Here is a 24,753-nt window from a genome sequence, read left to right as displayed (position 1 = left end):
TTGGCTTTTCTTCTGTTTATTTAGGGAGAAAAGTTAGATATTAAAATGCAGCTTGGCATTTTAATATCTAACTTTTCTCCCCAAATACAGTGTATTGGAGAGAAGTGTATTTTCTCCCCAATACATAAACTTTGCACATCTGTACAAAACGTCAACAACAATGTTTATTCACTATAAATTGCACAATTTCTTCACACCAATGTGGACTTAAAAAAAAAAAAAATCAATTTGAGCCAAGAAGAAAATCCTAAAGAACCCACTCAAGACATGATGCAAGTTTATCCTTTCGTTTAATGCGACTTTTTCAAAGCCAAAGATCTTCAAACGGTTCAACAACTTGAAACAACTTAAAAAGTTACAAAACAAACGTTGGGATGAGAAGCAGAGTGTTCTCGCTTGTTCTCCGTTTCGCACAGTGTGTGTGTGTCTACTGTATGGATCATGCACACGGGGACAAACACAGATCTGCACCCCTAGCAAAAAATGAAAATTTAAAAAAAAAAAAAAAAAAAACGGGTGAAGCTGGGGGACTCTACACCCTAGTTATCTGCTCTGGAGAATGAAATTTGGGGAGAGAGAGAAAAAAACCGGTGTTTCTTATTATTTTTCTTTGTCATTTTCATGGCTGGAGAGACAAATCATGCTGCAAAGTTGAACACAAATTGCATCAAAAAAAACCCCAACCTCATACCATCATGGGTGAACAGAACAATTTATACATTCTAAAGCTGAACAAAATGGCAGAGAGAGAGAGAGAGAAAGACAGACAGAGATGGGTGGGAGGATTCTCAGGACTGGGATGGAGACATCTGGGCTTTCCTCATGGAGCGGAGAGCTTTTTCCCTCAGGTGTTTCTCCAGATCATCCAGACTGTCCTCTACTTCACTCTCTGATTCCTTCAGGAAAGGTAGCATTAATTAAAATCTGATCAACAAACAAACACAAACAAACCGGTGACCACATCTCCGATCTGCATGAGTGATGTTTAGTGTGAACGAAGGTTTGAGCGGATCAGAAGTGCACACTTCACCTTTTTCGGATCGGATTCGTGCTCGTCCTCCACCCGAGTGGTCTCCTGTCCGTCTCCTGATGGCGCGGCGCCGCTTTTCTCCTTCTTATGCTTCTTGTGCTTTTTGTGTTTCTTCTCCTTCTTGTGTTTCTTCTCCTTTTTCTTCTTCTTCTTGCTGACATCTACATCAGAGTTCTAAACAATGAGAGAGACAGAGAGAGAGAACTGATTGGTTGTATTCAGTATTAACCATGAGCTCTCCACATCAGAACAGGGTTATTAAAGTTCACACGGGCATGGCATGCGGCTCGAGACGGAACACTTTCAGATAACATCACTGTAATACAATAAACAATAGTGATGCACGGTAATAAATATGCTACATTTAGCATTTTTATTTCTGGCATGAACCACACCCGGGCATTTGGCCAATCCTTTTTTAAATTCATACTAGGTTCAATAATTGGAAATTATGGCGTACGGTACCATAACACATGTACGCTGCCCCTTTTCTAATCAAACCTGGTGGACTTACTGCACCACTCCAAAACTCTTAATCCTTCAGTTGTGTGTGAGATCAACTTTAAACAGCTCTTAAGCCCTATTCGGATTGGGTTCTTTTATCAAAAGGACGTCTGTTGGCCCGCGCGAGCGGCGCACCATACCCAAGAATAATGGTAAACCCACCGAGTCGATTTTTTGTTGTTTGTCCGTGTACCACCACTCATACACACCGCCTAGTGGCCAGTGTTAGTAATTACCAGTCATACACACCGCCTAGCGGCCAGTGCTAGCCATTACCAGTCATACACACCACCTAGTGGCCAGTGTTAGTAATTACTAGTCATACACACCGTCTAGTGGCCAGTGCTAGCAATTACCAGTCATACACACCGCCTAGTGGCCAGTGCTAGCAATTACCACTCACACCGCCTAGTGGCCAGTGCTAGCAATTACCAGTCATACACACCGCCTAGTGGCCAGTGCTAGCAATTACCAGTCATACACACCGCCTAGCGGCCAGTGCTAGCAATTACCACTCACACCGCCTAGTGGCCAGTGCTAGCAATTACCAGTCATACACACCGCCTAGCGGCCAGTGCCAGCGTTGCCAGATTGGGCGGTTTTAAGTGTATTTTGGCGGGTTTTGAATATATTTTGGGCTGGAAAACGTCAGCAGCATCTGGCAACACTGGCTAGTGCTAGCAATTACCAGTCATACACACCGCCTAGCGGCCAGTGCTAGCAATTACCAGTCATACACACCGCCTAGCGGCCAGTGCTAGCAATTACCAGTCATACACACCGCCTAGCGGCCAGTGCTAGCAATTACCAGTCATACACACCGCCTAGCGGCCAGTGCTAGCAATTACCAGTCATACACACCGCCTAGCGGCCAGTGCTAGCAATTACCAGTCATACACACCGCCTAGCGGCCAGTGCTAGCAATTACCAGTCATACACACCGCCTAGCGGCCAGTGCTAGCAATTACCAGTCATACACACCGCCTAGCGGCCAGTGCTAGCAATTACCAGTCATACACACCGCCTAGCGGCCAGTGCTAGCAATTACCAGTCATACACACCGCCTAGCGGCCAGTGCTAGCAATTACCAGTCATACACACCGCCTAGCGGCCAGTGCTAGCAATTACCAGTCATACACACCGCCTAGCGGCCAGTGCTAGCAATTACCAGTCATACACACCGCCTAGCGGCCAGTGCTAGCCAATAAAGAAATAAAACTAAAGAGACTGGCTATGATATAAGAAAATTCTACAATCCAGAAACAGATGGGAGCTCCGCTTTTAGGCAGTGCCTAAATCTATATATTAATCACACTGCAACCCTGCTATAACCAACTCCTTGGAGGACGTCCACAAATAGTTCATAATACTGAAATGGAGCCACTTGTCACACCATACACTCGTGTTATATATGAAACTTTCAGCACGTTAAAATTCCTTCTCACAAATTTCTCCTCCCGAGTCACTATCACAGTTCACTCACAGAGTTAAAGGATCTCGAACAGAGGCGATGATTGACTTCTTCGTCTGTTATGGAAATGACCGAGGTTCCCGGTGTATTGTTCATTGTCAGTGCCTGCCCACTGACTCGCTCCGTTTTCTAAATCTTCATTTCAGGTCATTCATGTGTGTCAAATCACCGATGTCATTTATGTCACACTGCAGGGCTGGGGGTATAAAAACACCCCAGTAGACTTTAGGTGTTAAGGTTAGCGGTATCAGCAGTCATTTCATCCTTTTATCGATCCTTGATCAGCATTCTCGATAATGGTTCGTGATCGACACATAAACAAGACTCGTTAAGCCTTTGTTTTATGGCGTTAACACGTATCGTTAACTTGACTGCAGACTTGATTCCTGATCGTCTCTGTGGCAAGAGGAGCACATGGCTCAGTGTGTGTAGGCAAACAGGACAAAAACAACCAGTGAAATGAGCGATGGTCACGCAAGGCACAAACAGAACGGGGGAGGCAAAGACGAAAGGCGGAGTCCAAATACACAAAAAAATCAAAAACACAACACACAGATATAAAGCTTGGTAATGTGAGACACTCGGTACAGCACGTATACTTCAGGTCTGTGTTTAAAGTGTGTTTATAAGCGCACGCTGTGACTGCACTCTGATCTGGAACAGGTGCATGATACTGTAATTAGTCCTAATGGTGCTCCAAGCGCCAGCATGCATGGACGCGACAGTGATGTTTTTTTTTTGAAGACTCCGACTAATTGTTACTAAAGGCAAGGGACACAAACTTGGTTCATTATGTGCAAAAGCATGTAGTGAAGGGAGTCCGTTTAACGTGGCTACAGTGTAATTTTTTTTTTTATTTTAATACACGTCTCCTCTGTGATAAAATGGCCAATGTTTCCAGCAGGTTGTAAAGTCTAGTGTGCAGACCCGATGTCGGAGTCACATGAGTCATTAGATATTTAAGGAAAACCTCAGTGATACAAATCATTACATGAATAATGGAACACTTTATATGTATAGCCGCCGTTATAGCAGCTCCTTTTTCAGTTGCGCAGGATCTCACGTTAAATAATTTTCTTTCTCCTCCTGAAAATGCTTTCCCAGGCAGTGTGTAAAGTCAAGGTTTTACTGCCCAGACAAAGGGGGTATATGCTCAAGTGCCTCTTCTAATACAGCCATCCCTTATTTCGCAATTTAGTCAAACTCACCCCCCCCCCAAAAAAAGGAAAAATTACATTAACAAAAAACAAAAATAATAAAATAATAATAATAATAATAATAAATCATGGACTGGATTTAAAACGAGTGGAAGCGATTCAGCTACGGGTTTCAGACAGAAAACCTACAGCATGGAAACGCAAACAGAATGGTGAGAATGTAAATAAATACAATAAATCAATAAGAACCATACTAATAAAACTTTCTATGGCACATTTCATAAAAGGTAACTGAAACTAAAATGGTGATATAGGCAAATACTAAAATCGCCAATAAACAACTTGTCTTATGAGCTGGTGTGATTTTTTTTTTTTAAGATAGAATACCAGAGTGTAAATTCTACCAAATTTCTAAATATCCTCACTAATTTGGAGGAAGCCACGAGTTAATCTGCATTTCATGCTAGTATTGAGATAGGAAGCTCGTTTATCAGTTATAAAGCAGGACAATGTTATCTGATAAAACGAAGCTCATTATTCACTCATTAGCATATTCAGGATATAATCAATCAGCTTTTATTGACACTGTGGACTAATGAGAGAAGAAACATGCACGGGTCAGATGGTAGTTTAGAAACCATGAAACAGGTTATATTTGGAGTTTAATTTAAAAAAGGACAACAGAGACTTCACTTTTTAAAAAAACTGGTTTCATTTCAGGTTGACAACAGAATAGCTAAGATGTTCTACAGTGCCTTTGTGGAGAGTGTTTTAACCTTTGGGATTCTTTGTTAGTTTGGCAATGCAACAGAGGCGCAAAAAGGTAGACTTAGGAAACTGGTAACAACATTTAGTAAGCTGATGGGCACAAATCAGAAAAATCTGGAATTCATATACAGGGAACAATCACTTGGTAAAATTGATACAATTTTAACAGATGAAAGACATCCATTATTTTATACTTTTGAGCTGCTGCCTTCAGGTAGCAGATTCCGATACCCCGCTATTTTTAAAAACAGGACGAAGCAATCTTTTATCCCACAAGCCATTAGCCTTTTTAACAAATGTGTGAAACAAAAATGTAGATCTTAATTTGCGTCCCCCTGTTCAGCTGGCCTGAGCAGGTATGCTATTTTTATAGCTTTACCATTTATTTTTTTACCACCCTTGCAGCTTTGTACAGCTCTTCTGCTATGGGAATGCTATGGATAAACTGGGATTGTTGACTGATTGTTGATGGCTGACACTTGTCCAATGTCTTGTCATGTATTGGGATAAATGTGGCGTCTTGGGTATATGTGTAGCAACAAAATGGGGTTTGTGAGTGTTTGCTTGTTTTGACTGGTTTTTCATGTCTAACGTTTCATTTTCTGAAGGAAATTTCCCCCACAGGGGACAATAAAGTTTTTTTACTACTACTACTAATTCCTGGGGTGTGAAGTTAAATATATTAAATGAGACTCATACAGTGCGGTGGGGTGGAGCCTACCTTGTTGGGGGAAGGGCTTGGTGAGGCACTGCTGGCCTTCTTGGCTGGAGGAGGAAGAGGAGGGAGAGGGGGAGAGCCGCTGGCCGAGCGGGCGGGGGAAGGAGACGCAGGAGCCGGACGCTTGAGAGACCTGGAAGCTGCTGATGAAGCTGCTGGGAAATGATCAGGAGAGGCAGAGTGCGAACGAGACGAGCGTCTTCTCATCGGCCGGGGACTCTGAGACCCTCTGGGGGGGATGGGATTCAGAGCCAATAGTTTATAAGGACATTTTGGTTTCTTGTATTCGATGATTATGGACAGATCAGTTATAAACAAAAATACCATTAAAAAAAAAAAAACACAAACCCAGCCCAGCAGGACATCAGCATCATGTGGACTTCATTTTTATTTATTTTGGAAATAAACTCTGTGCCCACGGTTATATAACACTTCTTTATAATTGTAAACACATTCCTCCAGTCATCCTAGGAGCTTCTCTTTATTTTACTCAACAGCTCCTCATCCACACGACGCCTTAAATCACACTCATCCTGGGGCTTTTCACACCAGTTCACACCTCGGACACTCAGTAAGGTCACATGACCAGATATGATCTACACAAGAGATATTTAACAGTTATTCAATGAAATAAGAGTCATAGATGAGCCGGCAGCCGACGAGGCGCGTGGCACCGAGTCAGCTATAATCCATCGACACAGAGACTGAGTGGAATAACTGTTTTATTCTCTCCACATTCACTGGATTTTAAGCAAGAACATTTTTACTTTCGCAAATTTGATAAATAAAAATTTCATACAAAACAGAAAATCATTTCCACTTAGAATGTAAACAAACCGGCAAAACGACAGGAGCAATTAGTGAAAAATGTTACAATAATAATTATTGAAAAATAAGATACGTTCTTATCAAACATTTCATATTTTGTTGCTTTTTATTTGGATTATTTTGGGGTTTTGTTTGAGTTTTCACTGTGTCCTTGGTTGGTTCAGCAACTCGCTCCATTTTCTTCTTCGTTAGGGTTTTTGGCAGTTGGCAAACCAATTTAAAAGGTGCATTACTGCCACCGACTGGCTGGAGTGTGGAATGGGCACCCTATATTCTTTGTTATTTCTGTTTATTTCCCCCTGTAAAATGTTTACAGATGGACAGCGTGCTAGCTGTATCCCCCCCCAAATATAACGTTTTTTGTGTGTGTGTGTGTGTGTGTGTGGGGGGGGGGGGGGAGAGAGATACAGCTAGTGCTCTGTCCGTCTGTAAACATTTTAGTTTCCAGAGCATAACAAACTATCAGGAATTTTTTCACGAAACCTCACCGTTGTGTTTAGTGCCTAGAGGAGTTGTGCCTTTTGACACTTTGGGATTTCTGAGATTTTTAATTTTTCTGTATTTCCATGGCAACCAATTCAACTTAGGAAAATCTGGAGTGGGGTCTCATGTGGGGGCTGGAGGGATGTGTCATCTCCTGACGACTTTTTTTTTTTAAATATTTGATAAAAGTGATGCATCTGACTTGATGCACTCTGACATTTTTATTTCCTTTACTCCCAGTATATGAGCTGATATCCTAGCAGTAGAGTAGCCAATTGGAGCACTTGATTGCTTAGGCCAAAAAAAAAAAAAAATAAGTGTTTTTTTTTCCTGGTTACATAGATTTCAAAACTAGGGTCTGTAGGCAGGCATTTTTTTTTTAAATTTTTTTTTCAAGATGGCTGCCATAACCTATATTTAGACAGGAATAATTTCACAAAATATAATGAATTTCTTTGCAGGTCACCCGAGTTACCACCTTCTGATGAATCTGATGCAGCATGAGACACCTTTTAACATGAATTTTTCTGTAAATATAGCAGCTCAATACACCATGAGAGAGAGCAGCCCCGCCCCTCTCTGCTCCCTGAGTGGAGCTCGTCGCCTTGGTAACGGTGCAGGGAAAAGACACAATATAACAAGCAAAGAGCGCTTTTTCTCTAGAGTTCCCTCTCCTCGAACAACGCTGATTTACATGGAAACGAAAGGAGCTATTCACAAAATTCTTTCACATTGAGTGCTACAAGGCTCCCATGAACACATTAATGTAATTTTTTTTGTCCCTAGTGTAAAAAATGTGGACACTAGAGCGAGTTAAAAACAAGTGACTTTTCTGATTTTGCAGTAAAAGCGCTGCCACGTTTATAATGTGAGAGTCTATGGGAGAGCGCGGCTGTCCTCTCCTTACTTTCAGGCTTCTCATTCAAAAACTGTAAATCCTATCGCTCAGGGAGACACTTGTCTTCATTCACGCAATGTGTGACTACAACTTTTGAGAAAATTGTGTGTGTAGAGTGAAAATTGTGGCTGAGAAAACAGTTTAAATGAGAAAGTTAGAGCTTTTTTTTTCCAAGCTGCCTACACTCTAAACTCCTGAGCGCCACTGGTGTGTAACGCAATAGACACCCATTATAAAGCCTGAATTTCTCCAGATTTGCTCATGGTGTTTGATCTGTGACTGATCAAACAGTATAGAACCTAGCAAAAAAGTTGAATGCCAGATCCACACAGGAGAAGTTTGTCTCCGTTTTAAAGTTTGAATCATGTCTCTAGGTGAAAGACAAAATAAGCGTCATCTCTGCTTCTGTTCCCTCTGACGGCCCCGACACACTACTGCCTCCGCCAAGTGCGCGCGCACACCGCATGTCGAGGCCACGGATGAGTTACTCTCCCTTGATCAATGAAGTCTGCAGGGAATTTGTGGTTATTATCGGTACAAACAGCGCGAATCACAACTTAAATGAGTGCGGTTCAGTTTGACATTATTGTCAGTCCGTTAGATAAACATTTAATTTTATTAAAATCGAAAATTAATATTTAGAGCCTGTGGGCTACAAAAATAAGTCATTAAAGTAGCCGGCTGGACTTAATTGTGTAGTCGGCTGTATGGCTGGCAGCCGGCGCTTGTGGAAAGCCCTGATTTTCCCAGTGAGTGGCAAAAACTTCCGGTTCACGCGGTTGGGTTATATGTAAAAGTCGCGACTGGGAAAAAAATGAAAAAAAAAAAAAAAAGTTTAGGGTCGGTCGGGTAACCGGAAACACACTTTTTTTTTTTTGGCCTTATATCCAGTAAATGTGGATCAAATAATTATAGATATTCTGTAAAATCTAAACAGGTAAACATGCCAAAAAAAAAAATAAATCAAAATCATGATCATTTTTCAACCCCAGAACAGCTTAAGTTTTGAAAAAACACCACAATTTTACTAAACGACTTTACTGCAATTTACAGTGGCTTACGCTCACAGATTCAGCACTTTATTCCTTATATGATGAACAAATTTTGACGAAACCCACTCACCTTTGTGTGTTACGTGGCTCAGGGGTACGCGACACCCTGCGGATGGCTCTGCCGTGAGCGGGGGACTGCCCTCGTCGCTGCGGAGACGACCCTGCAGGAGGGTACCTGCCCTGTGGGCTGACCTGACGTCCTGAAGAGGACATCGGTGGACTACGGCGTGGGCTACGGCGTGGACTACGGCGTGAGCGTGGAGGGGGAGAAGGAGACGAGCGAGGACTGCTGCGCTTTGGAGGAGCAGGCGAAGGAGAAGGGCGTCTCTTATGAGTGGGAGGAGGCGAGGGGCTGTACCGCCGCTGGATGGGTGGTGAATAGCGGCGAGGAGGAGGCGAGGGCGACCTGGGGGGGGCGACCACGTTAACTTTTGCGCTCGTAGGAAAAGACACACATTGGAGAATTTCTCTCATTAGTTCGGGACATGGAATACTTCATACCATTATTTAAAAAAAAAAAAAAGGGATTGATATACCTGCGTCTGGGTGGAGGTGATGGTGACCTCCGTCGTCTGGGTGAGGGTGAGCGGTGACGTCGAGGAGACGGAGAACGTCTCTTTCTGCATGAAAAATCATGAGGATTAATATCAGTCACAATAGAACGTGGTGTCATTTTTAAAATCATTAATACAATAACTTGTTGATTCCTGAGCGCGGAGTTTCTCTCTCGTCTGAACTACAGAACACCCGACTCGATAGTGCACAGGGAGTGATTTCGGACACAGCTGCAGCGCAGACCATCATCGTGAACACAAAATGGCCAACGATCGAGAACAAACAGGATGCTGTGATGTCCGGTGGCGCAATACCTCGGTGATGCATCCCTGTGCCGTCTTCTCGGCGACACGGGTGAGTGACTCCGCCTTCTCCTGATGTCGCCGTTCCTTGCTGGCGGCCCTCTACCTGATCTTCTCGGCCCTTCGTCCTCTGAGGATGAGGATGATGAGCCAGTCTCTAGATATTAAAAAAAAAAGGAGGGGAAAACAAAAACAGACCACACACGCATTACTACCATGTACATACTTTCTAATAGAATAGTATATAAATGAAGGCGATGGAAAAAAAGGCAACCTGAAGACGACTGCTGATTCTGTCTGCGATACTGCCGTCGCTGCTGGATGGAGTCCACCGCTGCCACCTTCCCCAACTTATCCTCCTCTGAAACACAAGAAAGGGGTCTCAGTCAACACACACACACGATGTGTCAACACCCCTAGATTTACATTAGCTCTTAACCACCTTAGATTATAATGGCAAATTATTCCATGAGTGTCAACAGAGAGAGCATATTATACACACCTGATTCTGACAAGTCTGATCGTCTGGGTTTAGGAGCTGGAGACGGTGACTCGTGTCTTCCAGCAGGTCGCCGAGTCGAACCTGAAACGCACACGCAATATCACATTTAATTAGAGTGAGTTAACTCATCACGGGAATTTAACTCCGTGTAAATAATGTGTGTTTTTTAGGACACAAGTCTTGATGACCAAAACACCATCAGCTGTGTGTTGTACCCGATGGGCTGCGGCGCCTCCTGCTGGGGCTGGGGGACGCATCAGCACGGCGTGATTGTTTCCTGGGCGGTGTGATGGAGCTGCGTTTAGTGGGCCTCTTATGGGGTGAGCGTGAAGACGAACTTCCTGAAGATGAGCGAGAACGTGAACGTCTCCTGTTGGAGAGAGAGAGTCAAAGAAAGATGAATACAAATATAAATTGTACGTGTATACACGTACGCAAATTTGATTTAACCACAGCTTCTTTAATACACACTGCTAAGACTACGTAACCATGGCAACGATTAAATCCTGATATAGACAGACGTCAGTGTACTGAGGCTTCACTACCACAATTATACAGACACACACACACACTTTGTATACATCCATGCATATATAAAATTTATACATTATCCTTACTTCTTTAAAACACTCGAATTAAAATGTAACTCTCTGTATTTGAATTTTTAAATTCAGAATCCTACACTGCCAAAAGCGGATGTACCTGCGTGCAGGTGAGCGGCTGCGTCTGTGTCTGGAAGGAGGTGGCCGTCTCGGGGGACTCCTGCGTCTTGGGGACATGCGTCTCCTCGGGCTCGGTTTGCGCCGGGGTGAGTACGACCTGCGATAAGAAGGTAACTATTACTAAGGGTGACTAGACACATGCTGAAGCTTATAGGATCAAGTCATATGTGTATACACACCTCGACCGTGACCGGTGGCGTCGTCGGGGGCGTGGTGAGCGAGACCGTGTGCGATGGCGTGGACGATCCCGGCGTCCTTCTTTCTCCCGGTCCCGGTCTCTCTCCCGTGGTTTGGGTTTGTCCTCCGTTTTCACAGGTTTCTCCGGAGACACGTCCTTTGGAACCTCCGATACCGAATCCGGTTTTGCATCGTTTGTCAAATCACTGGACAGGAAGTGGAAAAAGTGCCATGAGATGGGTTATTATTCCATGTGTAGGAAGTTAGAACAGAACAAGACGTGTTTAACCATCTAAGGACTGCTGTTCAAAATAACCGCAACACCATCTCCACGCATACTCCGTAGTTACCTGGTCGAGGAAGCTTCCTGGATCAGCGGTTCTGGTTTGGAGCTCTCTGATTGGTCAGGCTCGGGCTGAGGCTCAGGTTTGTGGCTGGGTGGGCTGGGCAGGGGCAGAGCTGGTGGGCTGGGTTTGTGTCGAGGCGAGCGAGAGTGGCTGCGTTTCCTTTCGCGCTTTGCCGGTGAACGAGATTTTCTCCTGGGGTCAAAAAAAGATGGAAGGAAAGGTCTGAGGACAGAGCCCTGTGTGTGTGTGTGTGTGTATATAAAACCTCAGCACCTTATTACTTCAGCTTACCGTTTGGGACTCCTGGACTGAGCTTTCTCTTTGCTCTCTCTGTCTCTCTTATCTTCGTCTACCTTCTTCATGACTGCCAGTGACTCCTTTTGAGAACGACAAAAAAAACCCTAACGTTTCAGTTTAACGGGTTTGGCACGAACGCTTGACCATCACAGAAATGACAAACTCGTACGGCAATGGCACAAGATTAGATTGGTAATGAAACAATACATAAACAAGGTCTTCAAATGACAGGTCACACCCAAGAGAATTGCTTCAGCTCATCCAACCAAGAAGTAACAAGCAACACAAATTCAGCAGATCAACTTCATGCAATTTAAGGACAATGGTGTAAAACGACAAACCCTTCCTGCAGTTAATTCCTATTTACCATTTGACTTAAAAAAAAAAAATTATTAACATTTCATTTTATCTCATCATTACATGTCCTTTATACACCAGTCATCACTTTAATCCCATCTCTGACCTGTCTGAGCTTGATCTCCTCTTTCTTCTGTTCGAGGAAGGCGGACGGGATTCCTGCGATGTTCTCCTGGGCACTCAGCAGCAGGGGCCAGAGGTCCTTCATGAACTCGCGCGCGTTCTTCCCGTTCAGGAAACCGGTCAAGTTAATCTGCATCATCTTACCATCTGGATTCTACAACACACATCGAGGATGGAGAGAGAGAGAGAAAAAGAGAAAAACAGTGGGGGGAGGAGCTTAATACAGCAACAGGAAGTGACAGCATGCACAGAACAGAAAGGATGGGCTCTGATTGGTCAAAGCTAACACTTATTATAAAATGTAAAATTCCTCAACACAAACATTGGATTTACAATAAGGGGCCTGCTAGGGATTTTCTAAAACTCTGGATTTGATCAGAATCAAATCGCGTTGGATTCCAGAAAACGTAATTTCTGATTTCTGGATTGGTTTCTTAAGTTAAAAGCATGCATTACTTCTGGTTCCTGATATTAAAAAGAGCCCTCCTTGTAGAGAGAGAGAAAAAAAAACAAACAAACAAACAAAAATGAATAGACATGATAATGAGAGCAGAGCTCCTTGCATTGCAAGATAGGTAAAAGGCTTTGCCCCGCCCTCCCTCCCTCCCGTAACTGCTGTGACACAGCAACAATAAAATCCAGCAACTAATACAGTGTGTCAAAAACCCCAAAGAGACAAAGTACAGTCCGGAAGTCTTCAGTGTGTGCGCATCCTCGGAGTTGGGGGATTGGAGCGCCCGCCGCTCCTGCACAGACAGGGACGCTCCGTTTGGCTCGCTTCCGCCTCCCTACTGCTTGTGACTCAACCACCTTGAGTATAATGTTATATCACTTATCTAAATTGCAAGAGACGAACAAGCAATAATGAGTATACAGGGCATGGGAAATTTTTTTTTTTACTTTTCTTTCATCAAAATCAGAAGTAATTCAAAAGCAGAAAAATAAAAGTAAAATATCATAATCATCATCATCTCAGGTGTTTAAACTTTTGCTAAGTGAACTACTAAACAACCCATTTGCTACTTCTCCATTTTCACACTGCGTCCGTATTAAAAGGCTGGACGAAGCTCAGAGACGGGGTGATACCTGTTCCGTCGCTCTCCTCCTGCACGCAGACTCGTAAAAACAGCCTTACTGTACAGAACAACTTACCGGCAACCACTGAATCAATCAACAGCCATGTTTCCATCCACAAATCTAATCATTCAATTTATCCAACAGATTTCTACCACAGCGCTACACAACCCCTCACTTCCTCAAAGGGTCGTTTATATTAATGTGCTTGTTCTAATACGTTATCGTTTCCTTAGCAACAGCTTGTTCACAGGGATTAACTGTTCAGGAATGATGTTTATAGAACACATCACATAACATTTATGGAAGGAGTCTCCAGTGCCAGGGTTTTGTACCTGTCAGAGGTAAAGCTGTAACTACCAACGACAGTTTCTAGCCACTGTAACGTACCATAACGCGTTTCAGACATTACATGCAACTACAAATGAAGAATTTGGTTCCAAAACACGATAATCGCCATTTATTTAAGTTACAGACGCCACTTTTGAGAGCTATCAGATAGTGTTTTCTTTAAAAACTAATAACCTTCAAAATAAAATACACCTGTTCTTGCATTACAAATATAATAAACTGAACACTTTATAAACAAACACATTTTACATGTAAATATTCACCATTTCAAAACTACATTTCTTTTCCAAATCGAGTTCAAGATCCGATCCACTATCTTGTTTTAGCCGACACACATATAGGCCTGATCCTATTTCAGGTGATTGCATCTGCACCGTTTCTAATCATCGCCTTGTAAACGAATGAGAATTTTATTGTATTGTGGATAGATTTAAAAAAAAAAAAAAAAAAAAAACCTCTGATGGAAACATTGCTTGTGATCCTAAAGCAACACTTTTCCCTCCTCAATATGTAAAGCATCCAATATTTCAAGGAAAGAAAAAGTAAAACAAACCTATTTTGTACAAAATAAAACAGACGTGTTAAAGCATTACAAGAAATGTTTATGAAAGTAAAGAAAGAGAGGCAAAAAATATAAAAAGGAAAAAAATGATCACATACAGGAATGATTGTTCAGATCAGTTTTCTGTAATTTATTTAATTAAAAAAAGAAAAGAAAAAATAATAAAGGGAGAGCGAGAGGGAGAAGGATCCAAGAGAATGAACTCGAGACATCTCTCGGGTTGTTTTGAACGGGGGAGGGAAGAAAAAAAAAAGTATATTTGAATTGTGTGTCACATGGAGTTTGCATTTATGGTTACTAAATTTAAAAAATCTGATTTTTCCCCCCCTTCAATTATATTCACCCAAACCCTTTATTACAATCTCAGATATGTCTCTCTTATTTTTACTTCCATAGATATTCCTCGTATAAAAAGTATAAAAAATATTTTCATCATTAATCCCATAACTGTATTGTTAGATGTTTTTAGTAGTATTTTTTGTCGTGTATTTTTATTTAAGTGCTGTAACAAACTTCATCCCTGAAAATAAAGAGAATAAAAACAAACTGACACGATTCATCACTGACAGAATGCCAAGCCCTGATCGAAAACTCACCTCAAAGACACAAAGCTCATGATGAAGGGAGACTTGGGGTTCAGTGAGACTTTGGGCTCAGCTGAGATCTAATTAGGTGTTGGTGCTATACTTCAGATGCAAGGAATAACATCCATATTGGTTCAGGCCTTTTAAATCAAATCACATCATCATTAGAAACAAAGTGCCGGTCAGAAGACACGCTGATACACATCACAGCATCTTCAGAAAGTACCAAACCATACCATTTCTTTACCCAGTGCTAGCACAAAATAAGTCGTGCCTCTCACTTTTTTTTTTGGTCTGGTTACACTAAATCTTTTTCTTAGTTAATGTCTGATTTCTGACGCTTTCACTCCTCTCCAAAAAGCCTGGCACATATCCGAGTACAAAAAGACGACGACAAACAGGGAAATGGGAATAGACGGATACCTTCTCCTCCAGCTGGTTGAAGACGAACTCAACAACGACGTCATCCTCGAAGCCGAGGATCTCCGTGACGCGCTGCGTGATCCACGGCTTGATGACCTCCAGGTTCACCTTTGTCATGTCCACCTGAGATTAGATTTGTCCAAAAGACCATTAAAAATAACCAAAGAGGAAGAAACAACTTCAGCAGAGAGGCTTGCAAAAGTATTCAACCCCCCCACCTGGAATTAATGAATGATAAACACACGTACACATTCTTCCCAGGGCTCGACATTAATGGTAGTCCGACTGTCCGGGACAAGCATACGTTTGGTCAAATCTGCATATCCCTGTCTAGTTGGGCTGTTAAGGTGAGAAACTGTTCACACTGTGACAGAAGCATGAAGTATGGCACACTTATATAAAATTCTAGATATGGGGGCATTTCAAATTTGGCTTCTAAACCCTGGAATATGCATGTGCAAAATCAACCCAACATGAAAACGAGGCTAAAGGAATTTGTGTTTTCAAGGTATAAGATTGCTTACGGGGGAAAAAAACAAAAAAACAAAAACACACATACTGAATGTCTACCTCACAAAGAATTTATTGTTCTCAAAGGTATCACGTGACAAGTCACATGACATAGGGATACAGGATTAAGTAAATAAAGAGGCTGCCAGAAAAACATTTTTGCAGTTCAAAGTTTTAGCTATTAATATGATCATATGATATTAAAATATTGAAAAAATACCTCTCATCATTACTGATTCCAATCCCCGCCACAGAAGCATAAATGCTGTACACTGAAGATTAGCCTTCATACATTTAAGTCAGGGGCGGCACGGTGGTGTAGTGGTTAGCGCTGTCGCCTCACAGCAAGAAGGTCCGGGTTCGAGCCCTGTGGCCGGCGAGGGCCTTCTGTGCGGAGTTTGCATGTTCTCCCCGTGTCCGCGTGGGTTTCCTCCGGGTGCTCCGGTTTCCCCCACAGTCCAAAGACATGCAGGTTAGGTTAACTGGTGACTCTAAATTGAGCGTAGGTGTGAATGTGAGTGGTTGTCTGTGTCTATGTGTCAGCCCTGTGATGACCTGGCGACTTGTCCAGGGTGTACCCCGCCTTTCGCCCGTAGTCAGCTGGGATAGGCTCCAGCTCGCCTGCGACCCTGTAGGACAGGATAAAGCGGCTAGAGATGAGATGAGAATGACATTTAAGTCAACCCGAACACCCTTTCTTGCAACCACAATGAATCAAATGCCCCCGTATCTAGAATTATATACATCACCTTGAGCTAGTGGGCCATATTTCATACTTCTATCACAAAACGAACAATTCCTTTTTTTTTTTTTTGGTTGCTCAACAGCTGGACTAGTCTGACGGGACGAGTTGAATACTTGTTGAAAATCACCATTTTTATAGAAATTGTTCAAAAGTTATCAAAAAAGCTCCAAATCTAGTTCAATCCCCTCAGTGATCCAGCCGTGTTATTGTTCATGAAATTCAGAGGAAGCGGAGTACAGCAGGCGCGTATGTAAAAATAACCACAGCATAATATCTAATTCTAGACTGTTAGACTTCACTGAAGTCAGAGAAATTATAAGGTGATCAAATATCTCAAAATAAATATCTGTGGTAATCTTCATTTCATTCAGACATTCACCGATTGTATTTTTCTTTGTTAACACATTATCGTAAAATATTTGGGGGAATTTTACGACAGAACTCACTTACAGTTTGTTTTCGTTCACAACATGATTATCACCCTTAACATGTCTGACGAGTTTTCTTTAAATTAATTTATACTTCAGGTTTTACTGGATTAATCAGGATTTAACTTTATTTCCTCCAGAGGCTTTTAATTTGGGTGAGTCTAACTCTTACAAATGCAGATCAGGTAACGGGTTAGAACACACACCATAATGGTGCTTTGGATCGTTTCTGTTTATTGTTTGAATTTTATTTAAAAATTATAAATCATTAAAGCATAATGATCAGAACTATACTTGCTTTTTGATAAACTTTGTTAATCACTTTCCTTTCACTGAACTAGTAAATACATCAGAATAAAAAGGTTACGGTCGGGATGAGTGAGAAATCTTGCTGCTTGTCTGAGTGGATTAGAGTTAATGTCGAGCCCTGTTCTTCAGGTTTTTGTTCGTTTTGTTTTTTAAATAGGAAACTTGGGCTCTTACACTGAATTTTAAAACTCAAAACGAATTCCTGATCAGCAAGGATCTAAAAAAAAATTAATAACTAAAAGATACACCATGTCTCAATTCATGTCCTTCCATTGGTAGGCTACACTTCCATGTAGTACACTGTGTTCACCATGCACTCGCTCTCTAACACACACACAGTGCATGACTTTTAACAAGATGGTGTCGTCAGCTACCAGCTTTTTGCTCACTTCTTACGGAAATACAACGCTATGTCTCCACAACACGCCCTCCTCCAATTGGCTGAAAATAAATTGGTGGTCCCTCCCCATTGTAGCCAAGGCGGCGACCACTGAGGGTAAGAAGTGTGCAGCGTTGAAAACTGCATTCTGACTGTTCTGAGTCAAGCATCCAAGTACTCGTACTGCACTTCCTGTTGCTGTACTTACCAGTGTAAATGAACTTAAAACATCAAGTGCAAGTACAGAAGTAGCTGAACTGAGACACTGATATTTCCTGCATACACATTTAAGGGGAAACTCACTGATTTTTTTTTTTTTTTTTTTAAACACGGGCCCAATTTTCCCATCTTTTATGGTTCTGGGACAAAAACAATTGAAATCAGTCCAGTACTGAGTTAGAACGCTATAACCAGCAACCACAAAACACCTTAAAGTTTCCCTTTAAAACACCCCCCAGGTCAGAGGAAGCTCCAGATGAAAGATAGTGTCTCAACGAGGAGACACACATCACTTATACATAACCTTCACCTGCGAAATATTAAGAGCGCTCCCATTTTCTAGACAAAAAGAAAAACACCACCTCAGATGACATCACTGAAGAGACACAGATTTTCCCATAAGGAACTTACAAGGCCATACCTCAACTAACACCATCTCTACGGTGAAACATGATGGTGGCAGCACCATACTCTGGGAACACTTTCCATCCTCCGAACCTGGGCTTCTGATCAAAACTGAAGTGTCTCGGCTGTCAGTGTCACTGCAGCAAAATTAGTTCTACCAAGTACCAATCTGAAGGGGGTGAATACTTATACAATCAGCATTATTTCTTCATTTTTAAATATCTGCTGATAAATAACAGATTTCAACTTTGAACATGGATTTTAAGAGCGACTTATGACGACCTCAGGGGGTTTAATACTTTTGCAAAGCGCTGTATTACAATATATGAATAATCTCATCAGAACACAATTTTGCATTTTGTGGCTTGTTTTAATGCACAGCTCATCTTACCCCCCCCCCCCATTTTTACTCATGTGAATTTACACTCATGCGATTTGTTCTAGAGGAAATGAAACGTGCCATAACGCAGGCTGATCACACCAACACACAGAAACGATCACACAGCCAGGTCACTTCATACCTTTTTCTCCAGACAGTCTGCAAACTTCAGCTGCTTCAGTAACTTCTTGTGTTTGTTACTGAAGCGGTTATCCTGCTCCGCGCTGGTGCCCTGAAAACCAAAGGTGCCATTAATTATTAACACTGAACAGGCACCATGATACAGAAGTACATCATGTGGAAATCATGTCACTGCTGTCTTCTTTAAATCAGCTCAGGAAAGGAGACAATTTCTATTAAAACCCTTTTAAAAAATTTCCCCAAATTAACCACTTCTAACTTCTGGCAATGAAATCAACAGAAACCATGTTTGATATTTTAATGAAAGACACAAAGCAGAATGTTTTGTCACTAATTTAATGCTTATGTAGGAATGATTTTCGTTGATCATGGAAAAAAGGGTGGAAATCGCAGAATCACTTGTCTGAAACGGAAAACAGGTTTTTGTCGGAATCCAGTTTCAAAACCCAAGAAATTCAATCCACACAGGTATACAAGTGAGGTTCATTCTCTCTCTCTTTTGCAAAAAGAAATCAAATCTGGGTGTAAACCGGGTTGTCAACAAACTATCTAAGGCCTGCTATGTTGTAAATGACACGAGGGCTTATGATCAGTGTGCACGCTGACTGGATAAAGAGACACCCAGGGATTATAAGCGGGAACGCCTCACCCCGGAAAATACACAGCAGCTCACAGTACTGAGGCTCGGTTCGGGTGAACCCTGCTGAAGCGGTCTCCCATCTGTTTGTTCATCACTTATCAGTTCAGGGCTGGATTTCCAATAACATTACACTTTAGGACTAAAGAGCGAGTTCAGGAAAAAACACTTAAAAGTTTAAAGCAAGGTCAAAGAAACGAACACCGTCTCTGTACACGTTTTTCCCCCCAAACACACCCGTAAGGAGTCTCAAGAGCAACATTATAGCACGCGCCCTCGATACAGGAATTCATAGTTGCTAAATCCAGTCGATGAGGTCACATGGCCTTCATTTTTAACCAAAAACCAATGAAATATACAGGCATGTGAGCAAGGTTCCAAAAAAAAAAAAAAGAGGAAAATTTTTTAGTGTCAGACGATGACCCCGAAGGGGTCATCCCGACAACGCAAGTTGTCGTGGGGAGGGTATGGGAGGGTGCGCCCTCCCATAGGGGGGTCCGGGGGGCCTCCCCTGGGAAAATTTTTGCAAAATGAAGCTTAAATGGTGCCATTTAAAGCATACTTGAGGCCTTATCAAGACAATTTAAAGAGCAATCTAAATGACAGAATAAAATATAAAATGCCAATTTCAGTGAAAATACAACAAGTCTCAATAACCATTAAAACATTTATTGACTGTAAAATGATTGAATCATTTAGCTTGAATTCAATTCAGATTTCTTAAACAACCATAAACAACCATCAATGAAAAATTGATAAAGCACTGTCAATCATTTCAATAACTCAAATTAAGAACGCACTGTATGTTGCAGAATTTCTCAATATAATGTGACAAAAGGAATTGCCAGTTACATACACAACATTTATGTCCATCAGGATTAAATGTTTCAATCATATCAGCATAGTTAACATACAGCTAGTGAGACATGAAAAATATATCACTAAAAACACTGAACACTTAAGGTACACTAAGCATTACACATGACTGATAGAAACTACTCTGTCTAAAATGTTTAACATATTTCTCTTAAAAGAACACTAAAACAAACATTGTCAGTATTAAAAAATACATGTACATACTTGTGCAATGAATAGCACTGGAGTTGACAATTTCTCAGTAAGCAGTAGGATCTCATGCACTACATTAAAACTTCCACTCGACTTTCGCCATGTTTTCATGTTGATGATGGCAAACTCCTCGCACCGCGTGCTTCGATAATGCTCGTCTTAGTCACTACAGCGTCGCTGTATGGAGCTTAGAATGGCGGGAAATCTCGTCACTTCCAGGCCCAGTTAAAATCCGGAGAATACCAAACAAAATTTCGCGATAATTAAAAAAAAAAAAACGAGATTGAAATACGCGGATATGACATTTTTACGCGAAAATTAACTTTCAAAAGCGCGGATTTTCGCGTTTTCACGGAAATTTCACATGCCTGAATATAAAGTGTTAATACATTAATATTTATTTTTTCGCAGTCCGGTTTCCATCAAATCCTGCGCTCTGATTGGCTGGCGAGCAGGTCCATATCCTACAATACAGACCCCGGATACAGACCTCTGGCGACTCGCTCGTTCACAACAACAAACAACATCGTAGCAATTTTTGTCAACATTTATTTTCACATTTCTCAGGAGAATAGCATTAATTTTACAGCATGGATAGCGATAACTCCACAAACTCCTGCTAATTATGGACAATGAGCACCATCCCCTATACAGCACATTGAACAGGCAGAAAAGCCTGTTCAGTGGCAGACTGCTCTCTCTGTCATGCTCAACAGACAGGCTGAGAAAATCTTTTGTTCCCCGGGCCATTCAACTTTTTAACTCTTCCCTGAAGGGGTAGGGAAAAATGGACTACTGCGTTTGAGTTTGTTTTCTGGGAATTCACCTGTTTTTATGCTTGAATTTAAGTAAATATTCCTTATATCAAGCTAGTGCAGTAATCAGTACTTTCCTGTTCTGACTGATTTTTATGCTTCATCCCTACAGACTTATGGACACTTTGACCCACCCTTTGCACTATCCCCTTATTGGTGCACTCACAGTGACTGAATGTGGAATATGCATTTACCATGAATGTCCATTCCATTGGTGTTGTGTTTTTCTTTGTCCTTGTGTATGTTGAATGTATGTGTCTTAAGAGCTACGGGATGCCTACATTTCCTTTTGGATCATTAAAGTATCTATCTATCTATCTATCTATCTATCTCGACAGTCTTCACAGCGAAAGCAAGTTTTACTACCCTGAGGAAGACGAAATAAAAGAAAACGTTTCAGGAGAAAGCTAAAAACCTGTAACTGTTGCTGACACTGAGCAAAAACGTGGCTGAATCCTGAATGACTCCTATTTGTATAAATAGGGGACTACATAGGCGGCAAAATGTAGTTTTTCCCTGCCATGGAAGTGCACTTGTATACCGAGGAGGAAGCAATTTGCATTACAGCTGTGAACGTGGATTCAAAATGGTGGCGTGGCTCGGTTTCTGTTAGAATTTGGTAAAGAAAAAAATTAAATATATTATTTACCAGCTTACGGTCGGGGTCCATATGGTGAAATACCAAGACCTCGGTCACGGTATTTCACGATACGGACCTCCCAGCTGGTAAATAACATAGCATTAAGCATTACATATATCATGTAATTAATAACTGAAACTATTACATTTTTGGACAATAACTTTTTTTTAACCCAAGCATGTTTTTATATTAAATGAATAAACATTCACATGAAAGATTGAGCAAATATATAGTGGAACTAAAATATATAATTACAGAAGGGGGGGAGACACGGAATTGGCAATTTTCTAAAATGTAAAATTATTCCTACTTATGAAAAATTCATTTCTAAAATAATTACAAAATTATGTAAATAAAATGTAGATGCTTAAAATAAAAGTGCTGTGATTTATATTTTTTTATTCATAACAGAATGGAATGAATATGGAGTATTTGGAATCCGCCTGCAATAAATAGAATCAGAACAGAATTAAATTCCGAGCATATAAAAAAAGTACACGCTTGAAATATTCAGATTTTTCTATTCCATTCAGAAAAAAATTTTTTTTTGCAGTTTGTCGTCAATATCTACCACATATTACAATATCAGTAGACATTTTATATTTTTAGATGTAAATTTAAAATCTTAATTTAAAAAAGAAAAATAAATAAATCGACCTTTGACCTGGATGTTCATGTGGTTACAGTGTCAATTTCCTGTTGACGTTTATTGGTAAACTACAAAACTAGAAATTAATACAAACAACAATGAATGATTAACATAATGTGATCTATGAAAATATTTAGAAAGCGGGTAGAAAGTGGAACAAAAGGATTTTCTGATGCAGGTTAAACATTATCAGTTCATCTGTTTACAAACATTAGAATTACTTCCTCGTTTACATAAAACACCGACATCCATATATTTTGTACTAAATATAAAAGTGTGTAAACCAAATTTTAAATAAAAGCTGTTTTATTAACTTAATACCATATACCGATTTTTTAAAAATAAATAATCAACTGGATGTTGATAATTGTGGAACGGTGTCGATAACTGTAGACAAAGGTGTAATTGTGGAACGGTGTCACGTGATCTGATACGCTAAGTAATCGGGAATCAACTCTTTTCCCCAGTGGAAGTTTGAGTAATTATTCATTCACAGTTTACGTATTGAAAGTCTTTTCTATTTTTGCAACGACCAAAAGATCGTTAAGGTGTCGATAACTGTAGCCGCCGCTCTAGTGCATGATATTTATTTTTGGAAAAAACTTGCATTTTAACTGAATACTAATTCTAAAAGTGTATTCGGAGATGAAGTAAATTAAGAATGAGATGGTTAAAGTGCACAGATGTGTCGGATCTAGGTCTCTGTAGCCTTTAATTCAGCTTTGAGAAGATTATTTCATTTATTTAAAATATTTTTCAAAATCTGGCATCCTTAAAAAATTTCCACCATGTGTCCCACTGCAACTTCACCAAACCCTAATCCAAACCAAACTCACTATAGAAAATAAACAACCTCTGAATATGTAGCTATTTGTTAATAAATTATGGAAAGTCAAACCATATAATTATATGTAAAAGAAATAAATGAAATATACGAGTTTGTAACTGAACTCTCATTCAGCTAGTTAGCATAGCATAAGAGCGCTGTGGTAAAAAAAAAACCCTGACGTTCAACAGTTAATATTGCCTACTTTTAATCTTGTTTAAATGTTTTAGCACGCGCAAATACGACCAGACTATTTTATATAGATTAAGTTTATAATATCGTGTTTATATTAAAATTACTGACAGGAAACAGGCCTATGGTAAATGCAATGCTAAATGCTAACACCTCGCGCACTTATCCGCCATTTTGTCTAAATCCGCTCACTGCTACAGGTTTGTAAATACAGCACGGACACTAAAATACACATCTAAAGATTCATAATCCACACATTTTTCCACTCAGAAACATTATTACGTCTTTCTAAAACCTTGTGAACGATAATAAAAGTGTTACTTACGCGGAAAAATCCCGCGTCCATTTTCAAAACCGTGGGCAAAAACGACCGACAGTGCGCGTAGAGACAAGCTAAAACATCCCACAATGCACCGCGGCGCCTCTCAGCTTGCTCTTCTCTCCTCACTTCCGGATGGAGGTGCCTGCGTGGTGACGTCATCAACCAGCGCCAAGGCGGCTTGGCTGTCATCCGATTCATAACTTTTATTCTTCAATAAATTTACAGACAAAAACTGTGCAATATCAAGGAACAACAATCTTCAATAGTTTCATGTAAATATCATAAAAATTAAACGATAAAATTAGCACTAATCAACGAATAAACATTGAACACCATTTGGGTTTTAAATGAAATTGAAACCATTAAGTTATCAAGATTTCTTCTATTGCTGAAAGTGTAAATTTGTAATGTAACGTAATGTACATTATATGGCCAAAAGTATATGCACCCCATGACCATCTCTCTCTCACACACACATGTGGTTCTTCCCCAAACTGTTGCCACAAATTTAGAAGTCATCTTTATTTTTGCCACGTACACTCAAGCACAGTGAAATTCCTCCTCTGCATTTAATCCATCTGAAGCAGTGAACTCACACAAGTGAGCAGTGAGTACACACACATACCCAGAGCAATGGGTGGCGATGCTACAGCGCCCGGGGAGCAGTTGGGGGATAGGTGCCATGCTCAAGGGCACTTCAGCCATGATACAGACGGAAAAGAAAGTGCTGTTCATTCACTCAACTCTCCTCACATTTTACCTGCTGGACCTGAGAATCAAACTGGTGACCCTTTGGGCCCAAGG

General features: G+C 40.9%; 1 protein-coding gene across 3 annotated transcripts; it reads right to left on the bottom strand.

Moving 5' to 3' along the window:
* Positions 1-271: 271 nt before the first annotated feature.
* srrm1 (serine/arginine repetitive matrix 1) lies at positions 272-24,060 on the bottom strand. Of its 3 annotated transcripts, none has more exons than XM_060933273.1 (17): positions 23,953-24,060; positions 18,802-18,891; positions 15,286-15,408; positions 12,275-12,445; positions 11,806-11,891; positions 11,518-11,706; positions 11,170-11,373; positions 10,971-11,087; positions 10,484-10,638; positions 10,269-10,349; positions 10,041-10,127; positions 9,779-9,923; positions 9,446-9,529; positions 8,980-9,315; positions 5,652-5,877; positions 1,031-1,204; positions 272-896 (listed from the first exon to the last, which is right to left on the bottom strand). In XM_060933273.1, the coding sequence occupies exons 1-17, from the start codon at positions 23,971-23,973 to the stop codon at positions 789-791; spliced, it is 2,397 nt and encodes a 798-aa protein (XP_060789256.1). In that variant the 5' UTR covers positions 23,974-24,060; the 3' UTR covers positions 272-788. The 3 variants fall into 3 exon arrangements, with proteins under 3 accessions (XP_060789256.1, XP_060789258.1, XP_060789257.1); XM_060933274.1 differs by having other exon boundaries at positions 783-889; XM_060933275.1 differs by lacking the exons at positions 15,286-15,408; positions 18,802-18,891; positions 23,953-24,060 and adding an exon at positions 14,875-15,150.
* Positions 24,061-24,753: the final 693 nt, after the last annotated feature.

The sequence above is a fragment of the Neoarius graeffei genome, chromosome 11, assembly GCF_027579695.1.
Source record: "Neoarius graeffei isolate fNeoGra1 chromosome 11, fNeoGra1.pri, whole genome shotgun sequence".
NCBI lineage: Eukaryota > Metazoa > Chordata > Actinopteri > Siluriformes > Ariidae > Neoarius > Neoarius graeffei.
This window is presented reverse-complemented; position numbering and strand designations above follow the sequence as displayed.

What these genes read in the sequence shown, in the direction of transcription:
- srrm1 (XM_060933273.1), bottom strand. Translation starts at nt 23,973, where the DNA reads ATGGACGCGGGATTTTTCCGC. An exon ending in ATCAGACTTGTCAGAATCAG is followed by an intron (nt 10,128 to 10,268) that starts GTGTGTATAATA and finishes CTTGTGTTTCAG; the next exon opens with AGGAGGATAAGTTGGGGAAG. An exon ending in CACAGGGATGCATCACCGAG is followed by an intron (nt 9,530 to 9,778) that starts GTATTGCGCCAC and finishes TTTTTCATGCAG; the next exon opens with AAAGAGACGTTCTCCGTCTC.